Here is a 21,159-nt window from a genome sequence, read left to right as displayed (position 1 = left end):
CTGACATCTGTGGATTATTAGCTTGGGTCCACACGCTAAATAAATATCATATTAAAATGTCCTCATCATATATCCTCTATCTAACAGTCTATGGGCGGAATTGTCCATGCCCGCTGGCATCGGGCGTCGTGGTGGACATAAGCTGACAGTATGGCAGGAAGGCCGACAAAAGCTTTCACACTGCCGTGAAACTCATTTGTACTCGTCCGCTCCACCCATCATGGTGGGCTGTGTTTCCTGCCAGTGGATGTCGGGGACTTCATTGTAATAGATTTGCATGAGCCCAGCATGCCGGAATCATTCCCCCACGTCAAATTTACCGCCCACGTTGGCAGGAAAACAAGCCGACGCAGAACACATCTTGACAAGTGTGATATGCGGAAGTCAGGACTTGCTGTCAACTTCTCCTGCGTGAAAAGAGATGGCGAGAGTGTGAGCATGGAACGTTAGTGTGGTGAGCGGACCCATGGATGGGATGAGGACGTGAGCTCAAGAGAATATGAGCCTGATGGAGATATAAGGGTGCGTGAGATAGAGAGTGGTGTTGTCCCTTGAAGCGTGAGATCCCTGTGGATATATGACGGGTTTGAGAGTGTGAGAGTTGAGAGTGATGAGTAGAGGGACTTACCCTGGCGGAATGGATGAGACCATTCATCGTCTTTTGGCGCTGGGTGGCTGTTGTAAGGGTGGCCAAGTTGCTACTATTGTCGATAGAGTTGATCTGCAGGCACTTCTTGGGTGGAAATTTTAAGTTTATTTACAATATACTCAGCAGCAACTACACGTGTGCTTTCACTTCCAACTCTATCTCTACACTGACTGCTGAGGTAGCCCGTGCTACTGTCCTATTAGTTTCTACAGATCATGTGATCTTCCTTAACAAGTATTATTTTTAAAGGTACATTACACTAGACAAAACCATAATTACTACATTCCTCACCCTTTAACTCGGCTACACATATAATATTTACAAGTACATATTTTCAAGACAACATAATATTTGCACTGGGTAAGGAATTTACAAGTTTAGTCTTTCAGGTGGTTTTCTGGTACGTGTGGAACGTCGCAGCTCCATAACTTCAGATTCTTTGCCAGGAACCTTCTTTTCCAGAGTTGCCCGAACATCTGGTGCTTCGGTGGGCACTTGCAGTTCTGTATCCTCAACTCTTACAGGAGCATCAGACATGTCTGTCCTGGGTTGGGTATCATCAACAGAAAATGCAGACCCAGTCATGATCACTGGTGGAACCAAATCTTGATGATTTGTCTCTCTCTTCCTTAAATAGTCCTCATGTTTACAGAAGATCCAGCTTTCCACCTCCACGTAGTAAGATAGAGGTCCAGTCACCGCACTTATTTCACTTGGTAACCATTTTGGGCCTTCTCCGAAGTTCCTCACCTATACTGGCCCTCCCATGGTAAATTTCCTCTCGCTGTGCCAGTTGTGTGTAGTTTTCTGGCTTCCCTGGCTCCTTTCCACTTCCCCCTCTAAATTTGGCATTATTAAGCTCAATCTCGTCCTGAGATGGCGTTTCAACAATAACTCCACAGGTATGATGCCTGTTGTTGTGTGAGGGGTGGTCCTGTGATGAAAACGAAAGTGTGCTAGTTTGGTTGCCAAGGACTCGCCAGTTAGCTTTTACAAGCCTGCCTTGAATGTTGAACTGCCCTTTCAGCCAGTCTGTTTGAGGAAGGGTGGTACAGTGCAGTTTTTACATGAGTGATACCGTTAAGGCTGATAAACCGTTGAAACTCAGCACTTGTAAATGCTGTGCCATTATCGGAAACATCTCCTCTGGTAGTCCATGATTGGCAAAACTTTGATGTAGTTTTTCAATTGTAGCAGCTGACGTTGGTGACTCCACCTCATATATGTCCAACCATTTTGAATGGGCAACGACAATGAGCAGAAACATTGTTCCCAGGAAAGGCCCAACCAGTCGATGTGTTACTGCATCCAGGGTCTATCTGGCCACTCCCAAGTAACGGTGTAATGGAGCTATCACTGGCAACTTTTGCAGTTGCTGACATTGCACACAGTGCTTTACTAAACTCTCTATTTCGCCATCCATCCCAGGCCACCATAGATAGCTGCATGCTATGGTCTTCATTCATGAAATTCCTGGACGGGCACTGTGTAGTTCAATTAAAAGTGGCTCCCTTCCCTTTGGAGGAACTATCACCTGTGCTCCCCACAATAAGATGCTGTCCTGGCTGGTTATTTCATGTCTTTTGTTGAAGTACGGTTTCATTTCATCAGATACAGGCTCCTGTGACCAACCATGCAGTACTTGAGATAGGACTGGGTCCTGACTTGTCCACTCTGATCTGTCGAGGGCATACTGGTGAGGAATTAAAGAAATTTAACAGTAAAACAAGTTCCTGTGGAACTGGGACATGCTCATCAATTTCTTGTAATGGCAAATGCCTAATGGCATTGGTGTTTGCGATTTGATTGCCAGGCCTATGTAGTATATTCGTGTATTCATATGCTGCCAGAATTAATGCCCTATTAGTATTTCTGTGTCGTCTTCTTTCTAGCACAGACTTTAATCATGGCTTTCTTTTTGATTTCACTATTGGCTAGACTTCTCTCAGATGCAAGCTCAACTTGTCTGAGCTCAGTGGCTGAATTTCCCAAAATGCCATTATCTGTTTGCTTCTTGGAAAATTCTGAGACTTTTGCTTCCAAAGCCTCTTTGGCTTCATTTAGCTGATTCCTCACAAAAAACTGTGGATGCTGGAAATCCAAAACAAAAAGGGTCATGTTGAAGGTCAGGAGGACTCGAACCGTGAACTTTGCACTTCTCTGCCGATGCTGCCAGAATTGCTGAGTTTTTCCAGGTATTTCTGTTTTTGTCCCTTTTTTGTATTTGTTTGCTGCCTCATGGAAAATTGAACATTGTTGTGTCTTCTCTGCCAACTCATCCTTTAGTTTGTTCAGGGAAGTGCTGAATTCTTTCTGTTTCTCTTCATAGTTTTCCAGTGGTACAAAATTTGAAGGAATCTTGCAGTGTTGGAAAGTCTTTTAACAGGTTTTCCTTTTCCTTGCGAAGGTTGCGCACCTTGGCTCAAACTCTGTCATCAAGCAGGGTTTCTTGAGTTTCTTCTGCTGTTCTTCCAGCTTTTGGCTTAAGTCAGCCTTAAGTCTTCAGGTTATTGAGGACTTACACACTCCTTTTTCAAAACAGGAATGCTTCCAGCTTCTTTTTGGAATCTCAGTGGCCCATCAAGATTGATTTCCCTTAGCCAATTCGCCCTAGAAGGCTTAGTCCTCTGCCATTCAATACCAACATTAGCTTCCATAATGGACAGTTACTCTGCTTATTCCTTTTACTTGAATGTCTTCACCTGGATATGTTTTGAGCTTGGCAGCTGTTTCTTCTAAGCTTAATTGATGTTCACCATTATTCAGATACCTGAAGGTATGTTCCCCAATTACTGTAGTGGAAGCTCCGGTGTCCACTTCCAATCTGACAGGTTTGCCCTTTACTTTCAGTGTGACAAATATTAGTTCTGTCTTTCCAATTTTCAGATTAAACAATGAGTAAATGTCTGAATTTGTTGTTTCAGGCTCTTCTCCATTGTAGATTTCATTGGGCTTCTTCTTTTGTTTACCAGCCTGCTTGAATCTTTCCGTGCACTGCCTCATCAAATATCCATTTCTGTGGCAATAGTAGCATCCGGTTTTTTAAAAACTGCCAATCGCTAAAAGATTGCTTGTTTCCACCTCTATTGAAATTATTCATCGATTTTGCTGCTAAGTTATTTTTCTTTATTCTGCGGCTAGCAGGGGCTGTTTCCTGCTTCTCGGCAGAGTCTTGTATTTTTGCGCTCTTTTTGGCTGGAGTTTCCCACCCGATGTTGAGGATGGCGCCGTTTTGCGCATCCTGTATGGCTTTTGAATCCCTTATGTTTTTTTGTTTTGGTTTGACGTTTTGTCATTTTTATCCACTATGATGTAACAGTCACAATTAATGGATAGGGTGCTAACCTCTGTGGTTTATTCTCAACTTGTGCTCCCATCATTGTGTGGCGGTGTTATTGATTCATAGAATCTGCCCTATGGTACATCAGAGTTAACTTTTCTAAGAATTAAAGTGAACGCAGAAAAAATGAGAAAATAAGATGAAATTCTTATTGACATTTCATTACTACTATTTCAAGTGTATATTTTATATATTTTAGGTTTACCATTTGTCACAAGACAGAAGTTGTAAAGAACACATTGAACCCAGTGTGGCAAGCCTTCACAATCCCTGTGCGTGCTCTCTGCAATGGAGACTTTGACAGGTAGGAGGAATCAGAGCATATCCGTCTGCAAATTTAGCTGGTTACCAAGGATACTTGAAAATAATTTGAGGCTTTTTTAAAGGTGACATATATAATATGAGTTTTGCACAAATATTAAGCATTGGCGCAGCATTATTATTTGTTGGCAGGCATCTTCCAGACTATTCATGTATATTCAATATTGCGCAGACCTGAATATTTCAGATCCGCCAAATTTAAGCTCTTCATTTTGAAACACTGTCAATCAATCATTTTACATGATTAAAGTGCTGCTCATAAATATTTGGAGTATATTGAAAAGATACTGGAAGAAAGGAACACTTTACTTATTTATTCACCATTTTGCTTCCTGCTTTTTCTTGCTGGGGTGTAGTTTGATAGACATCAGGACCGAGAAACTCAAATGCATTGTGCCTGTTTACTGGGTGCTAAACTGGTGCCTAAACCTCCAATCGGGTGCTTAGAAGCTCATGCTCATTAAATGCCAGATGCATACAACCCAACACATTGTTAGAGGAAATAGACACCAGGCTCACACCAGAAATGGGCTTTAAGCCATTTTTGTCACAAATAAGAGGGCTGATGTTTGCTTAATGTTCCCTCTGCCTTATAAGTTTGTCCTGAGGCAGCCAGTGCGGGCATCAGTTGCATTCAGGAAAACCCCCTGCATGTGGCCTAACAGACATGCTGAAAGAGGGAGAGGAGTAGGCTGAATGATTTAGGGATGAAATTAGCTTGGTGATAAGGGAAGATATAATGAGGTCTGCAGGCTGTAGAGACTTTATGGTTGGAATTAAGAAGCAGAAAAGGATTGTAGTGCATGTTGCGTATAGGCCTCCTGGTTTTAGCTGTGAAGAGATAGGATGCATAAATGTAGAGATTAGACAAACATGAAGAATAAGCAGAGTAGTTTTAATGAGAATTTTAAATTTCATATAGATGTGACTAAACAGATGGTCCTAAAAGGCACCTCTGTAGCCTGCCAACAAGCAGATAAGTTTGTTAAAAATATTTGTCCGAATATGGAGTCAGGAGGAACAGCTGTGCTCCTACCAACTCCAATTAAAATGATTAACCGCTCCCCTCCCTAGTCACAACTAACACTACCCATTTGGTCACCTCCTTTCCTGTCGGCCCTCTCTACTTAACCCCCAAGCTGTTGATAGGGGATTCAGTGATGGTAATGCCATTGAATGTCATGGGGTGATGGTTTGATTCTCTCTTGTTGGAGATGATCATTGCCTGGCACTTGTGTGGTGCGAATATCACTTGCCACTTGTCAGCTCAAGTCTGGATATTGTCCAGGTCTTGTCTATTTGTAGGTGGACTGCTTCAGTGTTTGAGGAGTCATGAATGGTGCTGAACATTGTGCAATCACCAGTGAACATCCCCATTTCTGATCTAATGATGGAAGGAAGGTCATTGATGAAGCAGTGGCAGATGGTTGGGTTGAGGACACTACTTTCAGGAATTCCTGCAGTGATCACCTGGAACTGAGATGGTTGACCTCCAACAACCACAACCATCTTCCTTTGTGCTTGGTGGATCAGGGCCCAATATAGCTCAGTGAGCACAGGGTGAATGTGACTTAGTCCGGGTGAAGGTATGGGTAGCAGAGTTGTGGGTGAGGTTATGTTTATGAGGGTGAACTTTGGGATGATGGCCAGCAGAGCATCAGGATAGTCAAAAGCTAACAAAAGCATGGGTGGGGTTTTCAGCAGCAGGTGGGCTAAGGCATTGGAGGAGATGGGCGATATTATGGAGGTGGAAGTAGGTGGTCTTGCATGTTCTGACCCGCTGTCCACTTTTGTACGTTGCTGCATACCTTCCTTCCTGAGTTTGCTGTCTATTTATGGACAATTTCTCCGCTTTCTTGACCACTTACATTATTCCCAATAAATAGTAACAAAGAGACAACATACAGAAATATATTTTGTGACCTTCATTTACTGAAATCACCATCGTTTGGCCAGATATATTAAGAAATCTGCTTCTCTCATTAGCCCTTATTCTCCTCTTTATTTCCAAATGGTTGGATTTTTCTTCAGCATCCCATCCAAAAAAGTACAAAAATCAGGCAGCAAAATCACAGCCCTATTTCTATTCCAAGGTGGATTACCTTTCTTCTCACTCTTCTCAGCACCACTGTTGGCTGCCCTTTCTTCAGAAAATAGGACCCAGATTCTAATCAACTCATCTCTCATACCTTCATTTCCCTGGACTGCCTGGTGAAGGATAGACTTAGGCTTAACAAAGACCGAATTTCTCTCCAGTTCGCCTTGCAGCATCAAATTTTGTAGGGCTCAGACTGAAACTGAGACCTACATAAATTGTAACTTATTTCTTCTGGGGTCTTCTGCTCTTTACACAATCTTTGCCACCTCAGGTGGTCCTGTTTACAGCATGGGCAGTTTCTTCTCTTTGTTGGTCACCAGCAAAACGCTGGGAGCTCAACCTGCGTGTTAAGTGACATCTAAGAGTTAGAGTCATGATGGGTGCTGCAGAGGTAGGCAGAAAGGCCATCTCACCACTACACTTCTGCAAAGAGTATATATACAGAAAAATTACCGAAGAATAGATTTTATCTTGCATGGTATACGGGAACACATTCAATTAGAAGTGTATACCTGGTTTATGTTTTTAAATTTTCTTCCTTGTATCCTTTGTTTCTCAGTCTATTTGCTTTTTGCTATTCTTTTATACATGCATCATAGCTTTGACAATATATGCCAAACCCTCTTCCCATTGCTGATACTTCTGTTCTCTGCCACTTTCTCTCACAGTCTTGTGTCTTTGTTTTACTGAATTCTCTTTTTGTTGCCCTTTGTCTTTCTTTCGATCAGTCTGTTTACTGAGTGAATTTGTAATTCAAGTCTTGATGAAATGGCAGCATGTGCAAGTATTTCAGCTTGAATAAAAGCAAAATACTGCGGATGCTAGAAATCTGAAACAAAAACAGAAAATGCTGGAAAAACTCAGCATGTCTAACAGCATCTGTGGAGAGAAAAACAAAGTTAACATTTTGAGTCCATATGATTCTTTGAAGAGTCATACGGACTCAAAATGTTAACTGTTTTTCTCTCCACAGATGCTCTTAGACCTGCTGAGTTTTTCCAGCATTTTCTGTTTTTATTTCAGCTTGAAATTCTGTCTGAAAGAATAATAATGCTGATAACTAGTGAGATACTCTGACAATCTTAGCAGTTATTTTGAAAGTGGGCAACAAACCAATACAAGAATTACAAACTTCCTGAGTTTACATTTGGATTTGCAATTAATATTTGGTGCTTTATACCTTTATAACAACTATTTAGGCTTCAACCGTTGTGTTGTGGCCAAACTTGAGCATTATACTTTAGGAAGGGTGTCAGGATCTTGGAGAGAGATGGTGCAGAGGAAATTAATTAGAGTGATACCAGGGATGAAAGACTTCAGTTACATGGCGGAACTAGTTAAACTGACATTCTCCATAGAGCAGAGATGGTTAACAGGAGATTTAATAGAAGCATTCAAAACCTTGAAGGGCTTTGATAAGAGTAAATGAAGGGAAACTGAAGAGGATATAGATTTTTGATAATTGGCAAAAGAAGCAGAGGTGACATGAGGAAAGGAAATTTTACACAGTGAATTGTTATGATTTGGAACACACTGTCTGAAATGATAGTGGCAGCAGATTCAATAGTAATTTTCATAAAGGAGGTGGATAAACCATTAAGAATGAAAAATTTACAGGACTAAGGGCAAGAGTGATAGAGTGGGATGAACTGGATTGTTCTTTCAAAGAGCTGGCACAATCACAATGGCTGAATGGTCTCCTGTGTTGAACCATTCTGCAATTCAATGCCCAAATACCTTTTGGTAACATTTTGACACCACTTTACCTTTGCACTGGATGCTGAATAATTCAACTGGTGTGAATTTTAAGTGATTCAGTGTAATGTCTAACATGAAAAGAGGTAGAAATAGCTTTTTAAAAAATGTTGACAAAGGGCTAACTATTGCATTGGCTATTCACTTGCATATAGCATTGAACTAACATTTGGAGATTAGTGAGCAGAGCTCTGCATGTGTGAGCACTCATGCAGAGAGATTCACTTTGTCTGGGGACAAATGCACCACTTTTCTCTGGAGCTGTGTTAAGCTGATGCCAGGTATAAACTAGTGCTGTTAATATATCTATGCTCTTAGTGACACAGAGCATGGTACGGAATGGTACCATTTCGTGTTCCCCATAAGTCATTTTTAATGCTAACTTTGAAATAGAACCCTTGGGTGCTGGAATCAGGTGTGTCAATACAACAGTTACATGACCCATTAGTCAACAAGTTATTATTCTCGTAGCATTATGGATGATATTTAGAAGTGCTGTTACTTATTTCACAAATGACTGTTAACAATTATTAGTGACAGGTATGATCAGTTCCACTAATTATTGAATGTGATTGAAAAATGGTTGCACTGAGAACAAAAACAATGACAGCTGCAACATTCACCTTGCTTTTCTAATTGATAGTTATTTTACAATGGCCTGCCTCTGCTCCTATTTTGTACGTATGTATGTTCGTATTTTATTTTAGTACTAAATGCAATATACTGTTATGTTGGATTTTTGAAAGTTTTCTTTATTTGACCTTACATAGCTGTGTTAGATAGTTATAAATATCGTATGCAATAAATATAATCTTTTGCCAGATGACAAGCTATGCGTATTTTCTAGAAATAACAATATACTGGTGATCAAAGCAGGTATAATATAAATATTTATCTTGTTTATATATTGTTGACAGAACTATCAAAGTGGAAGTTTATGACTGGGACAGAGATGGAAGGTATGACTTTTTTATTGCTTGTTTTTCCTGAAGATAATGCTTTCTTTCTGATCGTTCTGTTCCATATTGCAGCCCACAAAACCAAACAAATCAACTGTGCTACTTTTTTATACCAAAATTGCCAAATCATCAAATATGTATCATTTGTTTCAATAACATGGCTATGTCCCAATGTAGTTAAAATATTATAACTCAAAAGGATCTGAAATTAAGCACAATCTCAGAAATACTGAAGAGCTGATTTACTGCTTATGTGCTTCCCGCAATGAGCCTTGCCTGTTGGGAACACATATTATGAAATCATAGGCACACTTGCAATAATTGTCTGTCCATTAATCTTAATGGAGTAGGAGTGGGAATTCATAGTATTGGCCTCTGAATTGCAAAATAAAACTCATACACTTGAATCCTAGCAATATTTTCTAAGTGTATCTTTGTTTCCTTTACCATTTGGTGTTTTTGCTTCCTTTGCTAACATACGAACAACTTGAGCCAAAGTGCAGTTAGTTTTTTTTGGAGAATCCTGCTAATGCTGCGCTTGCACTTCACATATTATCACATGTATTATGAATGCTATGCCCCTGGTTTTATCCTCAAATTTTCTGCCATTAATAAATTTCTGTCCTAATACCACCAGGTTCTCCTGTAGCAGACAGGTGAACAATCGCAGCTGGGTAGTGGGTGCGAGTGTGGGATAATGTTTCTTCTTGAGAGTAGCCAAAACATTTTGGCCCTGATTTTTGAATGTATCTTCAATCAATAGTAGTCTGTGCAGTTGTACCTGATGACAATGCTCATTTAGGTATTATTTGCCATGTTGGATTATTTACAACATTGACACTATTCTCCCAAAGGTTTTAAATGTCGGTTATGATAATGCTTAAGGGTTGCCTAGTTATAATCTTAAAACTAACAATTAGTTTGCTTATAACTGTAATTTTGAGCTTTAGCATCTTCCATCTTAAGTTTGAAAAACCCGGTGTGAGAAAATAGTTCATGGATTTCGCTTTGTAAAAATCTTATACAATTTACAGCTGGGAAGCTTTTACCTGTTTGAAAGGTTTGGAAAATTGTTATTTTCTAGACTAAGCAAGCAGGTCTGGCAGTATCTGTGGAGAGGGAAACAGAGTTAATGTTTCGAGTCCAGTATAACTCTTATTCTTCTGAGTTTCAAAGAAGAGTCATATTCGACTCGAAACATTGACCCTGTTTTTGTCTCCACAGGTGCTGCCGGACCTGCTGTGCTTTTCCAGCATTTTCTGTTTTTATTTCAGATTTCCAGCATTTGCAGTATTTTATTTTTATTTTCTTATCTGTTCCTAAATTTTCCTGTTGCTGTAAGTCTACCTGGGGTCAGATTTTCATACCTTCATCCAGGTCAGAATAGAGGTGGGCTGACAAGAAGTATGGTGGATGGGAACTGATTCTGGGATTCCTGCCCCACATTCCTGCCACTGGCAATCTTCAGTGGCCTGGGATAGATAAGGGTGTGTGTTGTGAGCCCACATGCAGCAGTCCTGACATTGCCGGTTCCATTGCATGGGTAGGCATTTCAAATCCCCGCAATTTGGATGGAGTCAGGCCGGCTTTTGAAGGTGTTGTGGGTCACACCAGCTCAGGGGTGTTGTGAACCGTGGGGGAGCCCTAGTCTGGAGTCAGGAATCTTTTGATAGGTAAGTTCAAAAGGTGTTGTCAACTTCAATGTCAATACTGAAATGCTGTATGATAAGCTAAGTATATTTTTAATGCAGTGATTAATGATGGAGTTTTGTTCTTAAATGGTAAATGACTATTAAATTGACCAGTGTTGTGAAAGTGGAAAAGTCTTCAGATGCTTTAGAGTTACAATATCCACTGGATGCAGTGCTCTTCCACACTGAACAATGTTAATGTTCAGATGTGACTACGTCAATTGAGATTTAATCTTTTCATTGAACGACAGCTCTGACAGCTCAGATATCTGCTTTCCTGCTTCAAAGCTTGAACAGATGGCTGAACTCTTTGAATTACTTAAAAGGCTCTAATGTATTTAGCTCTGGAAGTTATTTTGGCATAGTCATTCAATAGAACCTCATTATGAATGCCTGGCTGAGTTCAAAACCCCACTAATTGATTCGGCAGGGTTGTTGATGCAGCTGTGAAGGGGACTGAGAGTCTGTTTATCTTGACACTGTTCTGACTACTTATGACATTTTGAAGTGGTTTTTGAATTACTGTTTGTTTAGCTTGACAGCTTTATAAGCATCTCAACGACTTCCTTATGTTAATATAGGGCTCAAGAGTTCTGGACATAGTTGGTACTGAGGGGGTATGGGGGTAAATGCGTGGACATGGGAACATATAGGGGGATATGGGGCATTGAAGGTGGTGAGGGGATGGGGATGGGGGTGAGGGTTAGGGGGCCTCACACTCATCTACAGAACTGGACCAAGTCCCAGCGAATGGGAGTGGACCTTCTAATCTGCTGCCCTCAGCATCCACCTGCCTCCATTTTCTCCTCTGGCCTTATTCCCCACCACAGAAATAGCACTGCTAACTGCGAGGCGAGATCACGATGTTGGGGTATCTCCTGACTCCCAATTCCCACCTCCAAAATGAAAATCTGGCCCCTGCTCTCATAGGATTCACATACAAAAATCTTTGAAGGTGGCAGGAGAAGTTAATAAGACTGTTAAAAGGCACACAGAATCCTTGGCTTTATAAATAAAGGTTTCAAAGTAATAGAAGTTTGCTAAATTTTTACAAACTGCTGATTAAATCTCAGCTGGAGTAGTGAGTCCAACTTTGGAAACCACACTTCAAAAAGGAAGTCAGGTCCTTTTAGAGATGAGGAAGTGATTTACCAAAGCGGTATTATGTGGAAAGGTTGGAGAAGCTGGGATTGTACTGTCTGAAAGGCTGCTGGAATCAGATTCAACCCAGACTTTCAAAAGAGCAGCGATATATACTTATAAAGGAAAATTGATAGGGCTACAAGGAAAATGTAGCAGAGTGGGACTGACTGTACAGAGTTATACATGACCATCATGAGACATAGGGTTAGATTTTCATCCTAAAGGCAGGTAGCAGGAGTCAGGAAATTTCCCTGTTTGACGTGCCTGCCTCTGGAGAAATTGCCTGCAAAGGCATGGTATTTGTTCCAGGGGTGGAGGGGCAGGTGTTTCCAGGAGTGGGGCCTGCCACTCCTGGAAACAGCTTGGTGGCAGCCATCGAGGCTGTCGAATACCAAAGCGGGCTAGTTATAAGGCCCACCTCAGCACACAGGGTCCCAGCTGTTTTATATAATAGTAGGCCCTCTAGGGTTCACCCCCTCACACCCCTTAGCCCCCCCCCCCACATGCTCCCTATGCCTCATTCAAGGCAACTCATGCTGCCACACCCCTCATGACCCTTCATATTTTTCCTGCCAACCTATGCCCCTCCACCCACCTCCAATGGCCCTGCATACCCTCCATACCAACCTATGCCTCCCCACCCATGCCCAATGGCCCCTCAAACCATCCATGGCATCTCAGTTACCCAGTATACACTCTATACAGGGCCAATGAATCCTATTGTAACAAGGGCATGTGTGGAAAAGCTTTAAAAATAGTCATTCAACATGCTATCAACATCCTGGGGGTTACCATTGACCAGAAACTGAACTGGACTAGCCATATAAATGCTGTAGCTACAAGAGCAGGTCAAAGGTTCGGAATCCTGTGGTGAATAACTCACCTCCTGACTCCGCAAAGCTTGTCCATCATCTACAAGGCATAAGTCAGGAGTTTATTGGAATACTTTCACTTGCCTGAATGAGTGCAGCTCCAACAATACTGAAGAGCTTAACACACCATCCAGGACAAAGCAGCCGGTTTGATTGGCATCCCATCCACAACCATTCACTCCCTCTACCACTGATGCACAATGGCAGCAGTATGCACCATCTACAAGATGCACTGCAGGAACTTACCAAGGCTCCTTAGACAGCACCTTCCAAACCCATAAGTGCTACCATCTAGAAGGACAAAGGCAGCAGACACATGGGGACACCACTACCTGGAAGTTCCCCCCCAAGCCACTCACCATATCGACTTGGAAATATATTGCCGTTCCTTCACTGTCGCAGGGTCAAAATCTTGGAACTCCCTCCCTAACAGCACTGTGGGTGTACCTACACTGCATGGACTGCAGCGTTTCAAGGAGGCAGCTCACCACCACCACCTCAAGGGCAATAAGGGATGGGCAATAAATGTTAGCTTAGCCAGCGACGCCCAGATCCCATGAATGAATAAAAAAAATTCATAACTTTCTTAAGAAAACTGTTTTTACTACAGACCTATGAAAGTAATCGACTAGACCTTTAAAGTATCAAAAGCAGAAACTACAAGAATTTGACACCTCTTTAACTTATGTAAATAAACATTGAGCAATAAGGAAGAAAGCTGTCAATCAAGCAATGTTTTTCTTTGAGTGCAGCTGCTTCAACAAACTAATGGATGTCTATTAGGAGATGCTTATTCTAGCAATGGAGCTGGCCAGTTTGGGAGTACAGGGTGTGAGCTCCTGGCCCACACCCTTATCCTTTGCTAATGAAAATTGGCAGCACCAGGAATTGGGCTGTGAATCCCAGGATTGGGTCTCATCTCCCATTTTTAAAGGTCCTCGGAGTCACTGTGACTCCGCAAAACTCCAGCCCATAGTTGTGCCTTCAGCACTGGAAGTTTATGTGGGGCAGGGCTGCCTTTGATGCACTGACTGACCAAGCCTCAGTGGTACTAATGATGTGTGCACGACAGGATTGAAGCCAGCACTGAAGATGAAATAAATCAAGTCCATATTGCCAATCGCGGAGAACATCCACAAACCTGTTCCTATCGGCCAAGGTATGGCTGAATGGGACTTCAGTTCCACCACTTTGGCTTCAAGATGATCCCATTCAAAATTGCAGGAGCTATGTAATTAGAGTAATCAAAGTGGCTGATCCAACTGAATGCTCTTGGGTGGGGACCAGACAAGAACAAGATAAAATGTTCTATATTCTCCACAAGGAACCTTTGAACACTATTTTGAAGTTAAAATTATCCTTCTTGATTACTCCTGTACATTTACATTTTCAAGCTTCTCATATGCCCACAGCAATTGCCTGACCTTCCCGTTTAAGGATAACTGCTCAGCTCTAGAGTTGCTGCTGGATTTCCTCCCCGCACATCCCTTCATACACCAAACTGTCTCTCAGCACTCCCTTTGTGTCAGCAGTTTACGAATAATTAGACGCAAGCTATGGAAATATTTGTGGCTTTTGGCAAAGTTTCTCCATTGGTTGGTGCACTGTCTTTGCCCACCTGATGAATGGAGTCACTTGAAAAATTGTTTCTAGGACTGTCACTGACCTCATCTCCTCTGGGGATCTTCCTCCCACAGCTTCCAACCTGATAGTCGCCCAACCTCGGACGGCCCGCTTCTACCTCCTACCCAAAATCCACAAACAGAATTGTCCCGGTAGACCGATCGTGTCAGCTTGCTCCTGCCCCACAGACCTCATTTCTCGTTATCTTGACTCCTTTCTCTCTCCTCTTGTCCAGTCCCTTCCCACCTACATCCGTGATTCCTCTGACACCTTACGTCACATCAACAATTTCCAGTTCCCTGGCCCCAACCGCTTCTCTTCACCATGGACGTCCAATCCCTCTACACCTCCATCCCCCACCAGGATGGTCTGAGGGCCCTTAGCTTCTTCCTCGAACAGAGGCCCGAACAATCCCCATCCACCACTACTCTCCTCCGTCTGGCTGAATTTGTTCTCACACTGAACAATTTTTCCTTCAACTCCTCTCACTTCCTCCAAATAAAAGGTGTGGCTATGGGTACCCACATGGGCCCCAGCTATGCCTGTCTCTTTATGGGGTATGTGGAAATTCCTTGTTCCAGTCCTACTCCGGCCCCCTTCCACAACTCTTTCTCCGGTACATCGATGATTACTTCGGTGCTGCTTCGTGCTCTCGTCGGGACTTGGAAAAATTTATTAATTTTGCTTCCAATCTCCACCCCTCCATCATTTTCACGTGGTCCATCTCTGACACTTCCCTTCCCTTCCTTGACCTCTCTGTCTCAGTCTCTGGTGATAGACTGTCCACCAATATCCATTACAAGCCTACCGACTCCCACAGCTACCTTGACGACAGCTCCTCACACCCTGCTTCCGTCCCATTCTCTCAGTTCCTTCGCCTCCGTCACATCTGTTCTGATGATGCTACCTTCAAAAACAGTTCCTCTGACATGTCCTCCTTCTTCCTTAACCGAGGTTTTCCACCCACAGTCGTTGACAGGGCCCTCAACCGTGTCCGGCCCATCTCCCGCGCATCCTCCCTCACGCCTTCTCCTCCCTCCCAGAAACATGATAGGGTCCCCCTTGTCCTCACTTATCACCCCACCAGCCTCCGCATTCAAAGGATCATCCTCCGCCATTTCCGCCAACTCCAGCATGATGCCACTACCAAACGCATCTTCCCTTCACTCCCACTGTCGGCATTCCTTAGGGATCGTTCCCTCTGGGACACCCTGGTGCACTCCTCCATCACCCCCTACTCCTCAACCCCCACCTATGGCACCTCCCCATGCCCACGCAAAAGATGTAACACCTGCCCCTTCACTTCCTCTCTCCTCACCGTCCAAGGGCCCAAACACTCCTTTCAAGTGAAGCAACATTTCACTTGCATTTCCCCCAACTTAGTCTACTGCATTCATTGCTCCCAATGCGGTCTTCTCTACATTGGAGAGACCAAACGTAAACTGGGCGACCGTTTAGCAGAACACCTGCGGTCTGTCCGCAAGAATGACCCAAACCTCCCTGTCGCTTGCCATTTCAACACTCCACCCTGCTCTCTTGCCCACATGTCTGTCCTTGGCTTGCTGCATTGTTCCAGTGAAGCCCAACGCAAACTGGAGGAACAGCACCTCATCTTCCGACTAGGCACTTTACAGCCTTCCGGACTGAATATTGAATTCAACAACTTTAGGTCTTGCGCTCCCTCCTCCATCCCCACCCCCTTTCTGTTTCTTCCCCCTTCCTTTTGTTTTTTTTCCAATAAATTATATAGATTTTTCTTTTTCCCACCTATTTCCATTATTTTTAAAGATTTTTAAATCTTTTATGCTCCCCCCACCCCCACTAGAGCTATACCTTGAGTGCCCTACCATCCATGTTTAATTAGCACATTCGTTTAGATAATATCACCAACTTCGACACCTATGTGTTCTTTTGTTCTGTTGTCTGTGACATCTTTTGATGATCTGCCTCTATCACTGCTTGTTTGTCCCTACAACACACCACCCCCCTCCACTTCTCTCCCCCCACCCACCTTAAACCAGCTTATATTTCACCCCTTCCTTATTCACCACTTCTGTCAAAGGGTCATGAGGACTCGAAACGTCAACTCTTTTCTTCTCCACCGATGCTGCCAGACCTGCTGAGTTTTTCCAGGTAATTCTGTTTTTGTTTTGGATTTCCAGCATCCGCCGTTTTTTGTTTATATGACTTGAAAAATTGTCTGCCAATGGGCAACACTTGTGCAGGGTACTGCAATATTAAAGTTGTCTTGGGGTTCTGTGTACAATGTAGAACCCTGATTTGCATAAATTAATCATGATCCCACTTACTTTGGGTGCCTATTTCACAACCCAACCCAAAATCATGACAAAACCACAAGGAAAGTGGTAGCAAGTGTTGCTCTGATGTTTTGGTTTTGACACCACCTTGTTCTGATTAAAAGACATTGTGCTACCGACACCAGAAATAGCCCCAAGATATGCAAAACCAAATAGATGAAATGAAAACATTGATTGTGAGACCCAGCCCCTGCCACAGTGTATTTTCCTGGCCATGTTGTGACAAACAATGTAATCCAGGAATCTACTTAAGAAACCACAAGCAGAGACATGGACAATCTTTTCAGCATCATTTATAAAAAGTCACGCAAGAAAATGATGCTATTCGGTACTGAACTTCCAATATGCTCCACTCCTGTGTGGCAGTAGTGATTCAGTTCATGATGAGAGAAGGTAACGTTAATCGGAGACTGGCTTCTTTTTCACAGGGTTTAAGGGACAACAGGAAACTTTTATTTTTCCAGAGTCACATTGCTAGAAGTTTGGAATCACAACAACCATTTTTCCTCTGTCAGGGACGGTGTAATCGTCATGGGAAATCTAAGAACCAAGCCGGGGGTGGGGGGGGGAATAATATATATTTAAAAAATCACATTAGCAAACATATTTACATAATATTAAGTTAAATATATCGTAAATTGTGAGAGTGACAAATTGAATTTTTGTCGACTTTCTTTTTTGTTTGTGTTGTATTTAAGTAGCACTTTAAACCACTTAACTCAAAATTGAGACTTTTAATCGAGCTTACACAGCCATCATCATGTAAATCATCATGTTTGCTTGTAAGTGTGATGTCTGCTTTATTACAAGAGCACCTCTTTGAAAAGGACAAAGTGCTTTATCTTGTGGGTATCTGGATTACAAAGCTGCTAAGAGGCAAAGCACCACAAAAGCACTTCCTATAAAACCCAGCAAGCCTGCCTGTGAAAAGAAGGTTGTATGCTTTTAATCAGGGGTATGTAAGACCTAGATAGATAGATTCTTGACTGGTAATGGGATCAAAGGTTATGGGGAGAAGGCGGGAGAATGGGGTTGAGAAACTTATCAGCCATGATTGAATGGCGGAGCAGACTTGATGGGCCGAATGGCCTAATTTCTGCTCCTATGTCTTATGGTCTAATCAGAAAAGTCAATTAAGTTAAGGCTGTTTTGAAGTAAATGTGAATGGAATGTGCACAAATGTTTGTTTTAAGTCCAGTGATCACAAATTTTCCAACTCAAGCAATGTACGTTTAATGTGTTCATGGATGATCCGTGTAGTTATCATTGTGCCTTTGTGTTTACAGGTTGTAATTTTTTTCCATATTGCTTTGCTGATTACTTTTACCCAATACACTTTCAAAGCAAATGTCCTTTATAGAAATTATGATCCCAATTTTATTTACTGGCAGAGCTGCTTGAGGCCATCCGACAAGGCCATCTGCAGCTTCCTCCACTGAAAGTTTGCAGCCTTCGACCAGCCATGCTGCAGCCACTGGAGCAGCATTGGGTAGGGGCGCACAGGCAAGGCACACAGAAGGCAAACACTAAAGGAATTCACAAGAATGATTAGATAACATTTGCAATATACCATAGTATGATTTATAAATTTGGCTTGGAATGCTTATTTTGTGGTAGATTTTACTTTTGCATTGTGGCCAAGAGGACACTGTGGTGGTCAGTAACAGAAGGAAGGTAAGATGTGTCACTGTTGGTGAATGGGAAATTGGGATTCTGTTTACTGGTATTACAAATGGATGCGCCAGCCACTGACATCCAGGCCAGAAAGAGGCTGTGTTGCTTGCCTCCTGCATTGTTCCTCCTCAGCTGCTCACTATGAAGCTGGTAGCAAGGGCCATACTCTCATAATAACAAGGCTGTATAGTGTGCAACAGGCCGTCATGAATCTTGACACAAGCTCTGCCAAGTCCTGCAGGGCTCCTTCAGAATGGTCCAGGTAGTGAAAGTGCTAATTGTGCACTGTATCACTTTTTGTGAGGCAGCATGGCTTTTGTTATATGTGTGCTGCCTATGTGTGCATGGGTTGTGCACTAGAATCACGAGCCATGTCTTCAGCGGATAGCACTTGTTGCCCAGTAGCCGACAATATGCGCTACTGCATTCATGGCTGGAAAAAAGTGGCTAGTGCAGAATTCTTGAAATCCAGGACAAAGTCTTCAGTGCATACCACATTATTCCCTGTAGAATTCAGCAACTTTAAATGAGTCTGGAAGCCACTGAACACTTCTACAATTGCAGCAAGAGCAAGTTGAAATCAATCAATAACTAACCTGAAAATACTTGATGCTTTTAAATAGCACTAGCTTCTTGCTGCTGAATGCATGTTCAGTAGTACATGTTTAAGAGAGAACATTAGCTGGAACATTTAGCTCAAAAATGGCAATGCAGACATCAAATCAGTCTTATACTCTGATTGATGCAATGATTTGCCCATCTCTGCACACTCCCAGTGGACACTTCATGCACATGCCCCAATGCCCTCACCAAAATGGTATCTGGTCTGTCTAGCACCAGAAATATGCATGTATCACATGGGTACCATTTTGAAAACAATATAGTACTCAAAGCATTGAAAAACTGCGCATCATGGAGCCACATTTTGCAGCACTAGCATTGTATTCAATTTTTAGTATCTCCCCATTGCTTGCTTTAATAATTGTACCCTTTACATACTTTAGCCCATAATAAATATGTCTTGCATAGCTGATAATGTCCATCAAATGAATAAGGGTGACTGGATTTGTACAGGTGACTGGAAACAGTACTGCCCTCAAGTGGAAAAGGAGCTAGAAGAAGCTATTAGTGTCAAATTACCGAGGCGGTTGTTAAATATAAGTTCCACGTTATATGGAAACTCTTAATGTGAGCAGGGCAACTTCTCTTGTGCTGTTTGGAAGGATTGCTGACCAGCTTTGGAATTTTTCCCCTGGGTTGCACAGAGATGAGACTCCTTATGGCTCTATACACTTGCAAAGTAGACCATTTGCAAGTTATCACCACCTCCTCCTCTTCCTACCTCTCCCACTTGGGGGAGTCCTGTTCCCAGACATCTTTACAACAGATGGACTCATTAGAAGATGGATAATATCAGCCATGCATGACATTTTATAATGGGCTAAACTATGAAGTGGGTTTATTTACCATAAAATAAATGGAATGCATGGGTGTGTTGGAGAGTTGTCAGAACATTAGATTGAGTCAAGCCCCTGTTATATTATGATAGTTGCTGACGGTTTCAATACATTGTGTCTACAAGTGTAGCATGTCTGAAAATTTAAGAAGACCTCTCTGTTGAATGTACCAACAAAAGTTTAATCAGGTTAGGATGAACTACCCCATAGAAGGGGTATTTTTAGTAGAAAGGTATAGGAGTTGCTGAAATTTGAGGGGAAAAAAATCAACTGAACACATATGCAGTGATAGGAATTGTTACTTATCAGCTCCTTCTCCCAATAGGGTCCAGGAAGAGGGCCAACTTTTGAGAACATTCAATGATATGGTGGAGCCCCAGTAATCATAGGTGAATGTAGCTTCCCTTGGCATCAAGGGAGCATTTGACTAATTACAGCACCCAGAAATCTGAGCAAGATTGAGATCAGTGCAGTGGGAGGAGGGTGGGGTCAAACTAAAAAATCCCTATAGTGGCTGAAATTGTAACTGGCACAAAGAAAGATAGTTGTGGTTGTCTGAGGCCTGCCATTGCACACCAAAGCTTCACTGTAGTGGTTCCTCAGAAATAGCCTCAGTTCAACCATTAACAATTGCTTTTCTCCAGCATAAGATCAGGAGTGGAGCTGTTTGGCAAAAATCCCACTGAAGTCAGTTTAATTCATAGCTCTTCTATTAATGTTGCTGCCCATATTGCCATGAAGAGAAGAAATGCTGTGGAGACATTATCACCTACAAGTCATGCATCATCCTGATTTTTACATTGATTGCAGTTGATTTATCATTGCTGGATCAATATCTGGCATTACCTACCTAATATCATTGTGGGACACCATTATCATGAGGACTGCTGCAGTTTAAGGAGAAAGCCCACCACTATTATCTCAGAGAAATGAGGGTGATAAATGTGGCCATGTCACCTTTACCCCTGGAGACTAACATTTTTGTTCATTTTCTGAACACATCTAGAAGTGTCTGAGCATGAGCAGATTGAACCACCACAGGGCTTCATGCAAATCTGGGTACACAATATCATATGGTTTTCTATGGTTCACCTCGTTGACACATCTTGACATCAACAATGTTGTTCAGTAGCAATCATGTCTGCAGTTCCTAACATCAATATTTATGTAATCATATCAATGGATTTTTGCAGCCAGAGGTTTCCTGGCAGAGCCTTTCTTTCCCGTTCAATAAACATCACCTGGCTTTGGCCCTGGAC

The 21,159-nt window shown here is 42.4% G+C and overlaps 1 protein-coding gene across 4 annotated transcripts in view; it reads left to right on the top strand.

The window, feature by feature from the left end:
• LOC121285733 (copine-8) overlaps positions 1 to 21,159 on the top strand; it is a 755,949-nt gene that overhangs the window by 230,150 nt on the left and 504,640 nt on the right. For all 4 annotated transcript variants that reach the window (XR_005944761.1, XM_041202466.1, XM_041202465.1 and 1 more), the window contains exons 9-10: positions 4,189 to 4,293; positions 9,081 to 9,122. Coding sequence is in view for 3 of the 4 variants with exons in the window: in XM_041202466.1 (XP_041058400.1) it covers positions 4,189 to 4,293; positions 9,081 to 9,122 (147 nt within the window). In the remaining variant the exon portion in view is untranslated. The remainder of the gene's footprint in view (positions 1 to 4,188; positions 4,294 to 9,080; positions 9,123 to 21,159) is intronic.

The sequence above is a fragment of the Carcharodon carcharias genome, chromosome 13, assembly GCF_017639515.1.
Source record: "Carcharodon carcharias isolate sCarCar2 chromosome 13, sCarCar2.pri, whole genome shotgun sequence".
Lineage (NCBI taxonomy): Eukaryota > Metazoa > Chordata > Chondrichthyes > Lamniformes > Lamnidae > Carcharodon > Carcharodon carcharias.
This window is presented reverse-complemented; position numbering and strand designations above follow the sequence as displayed.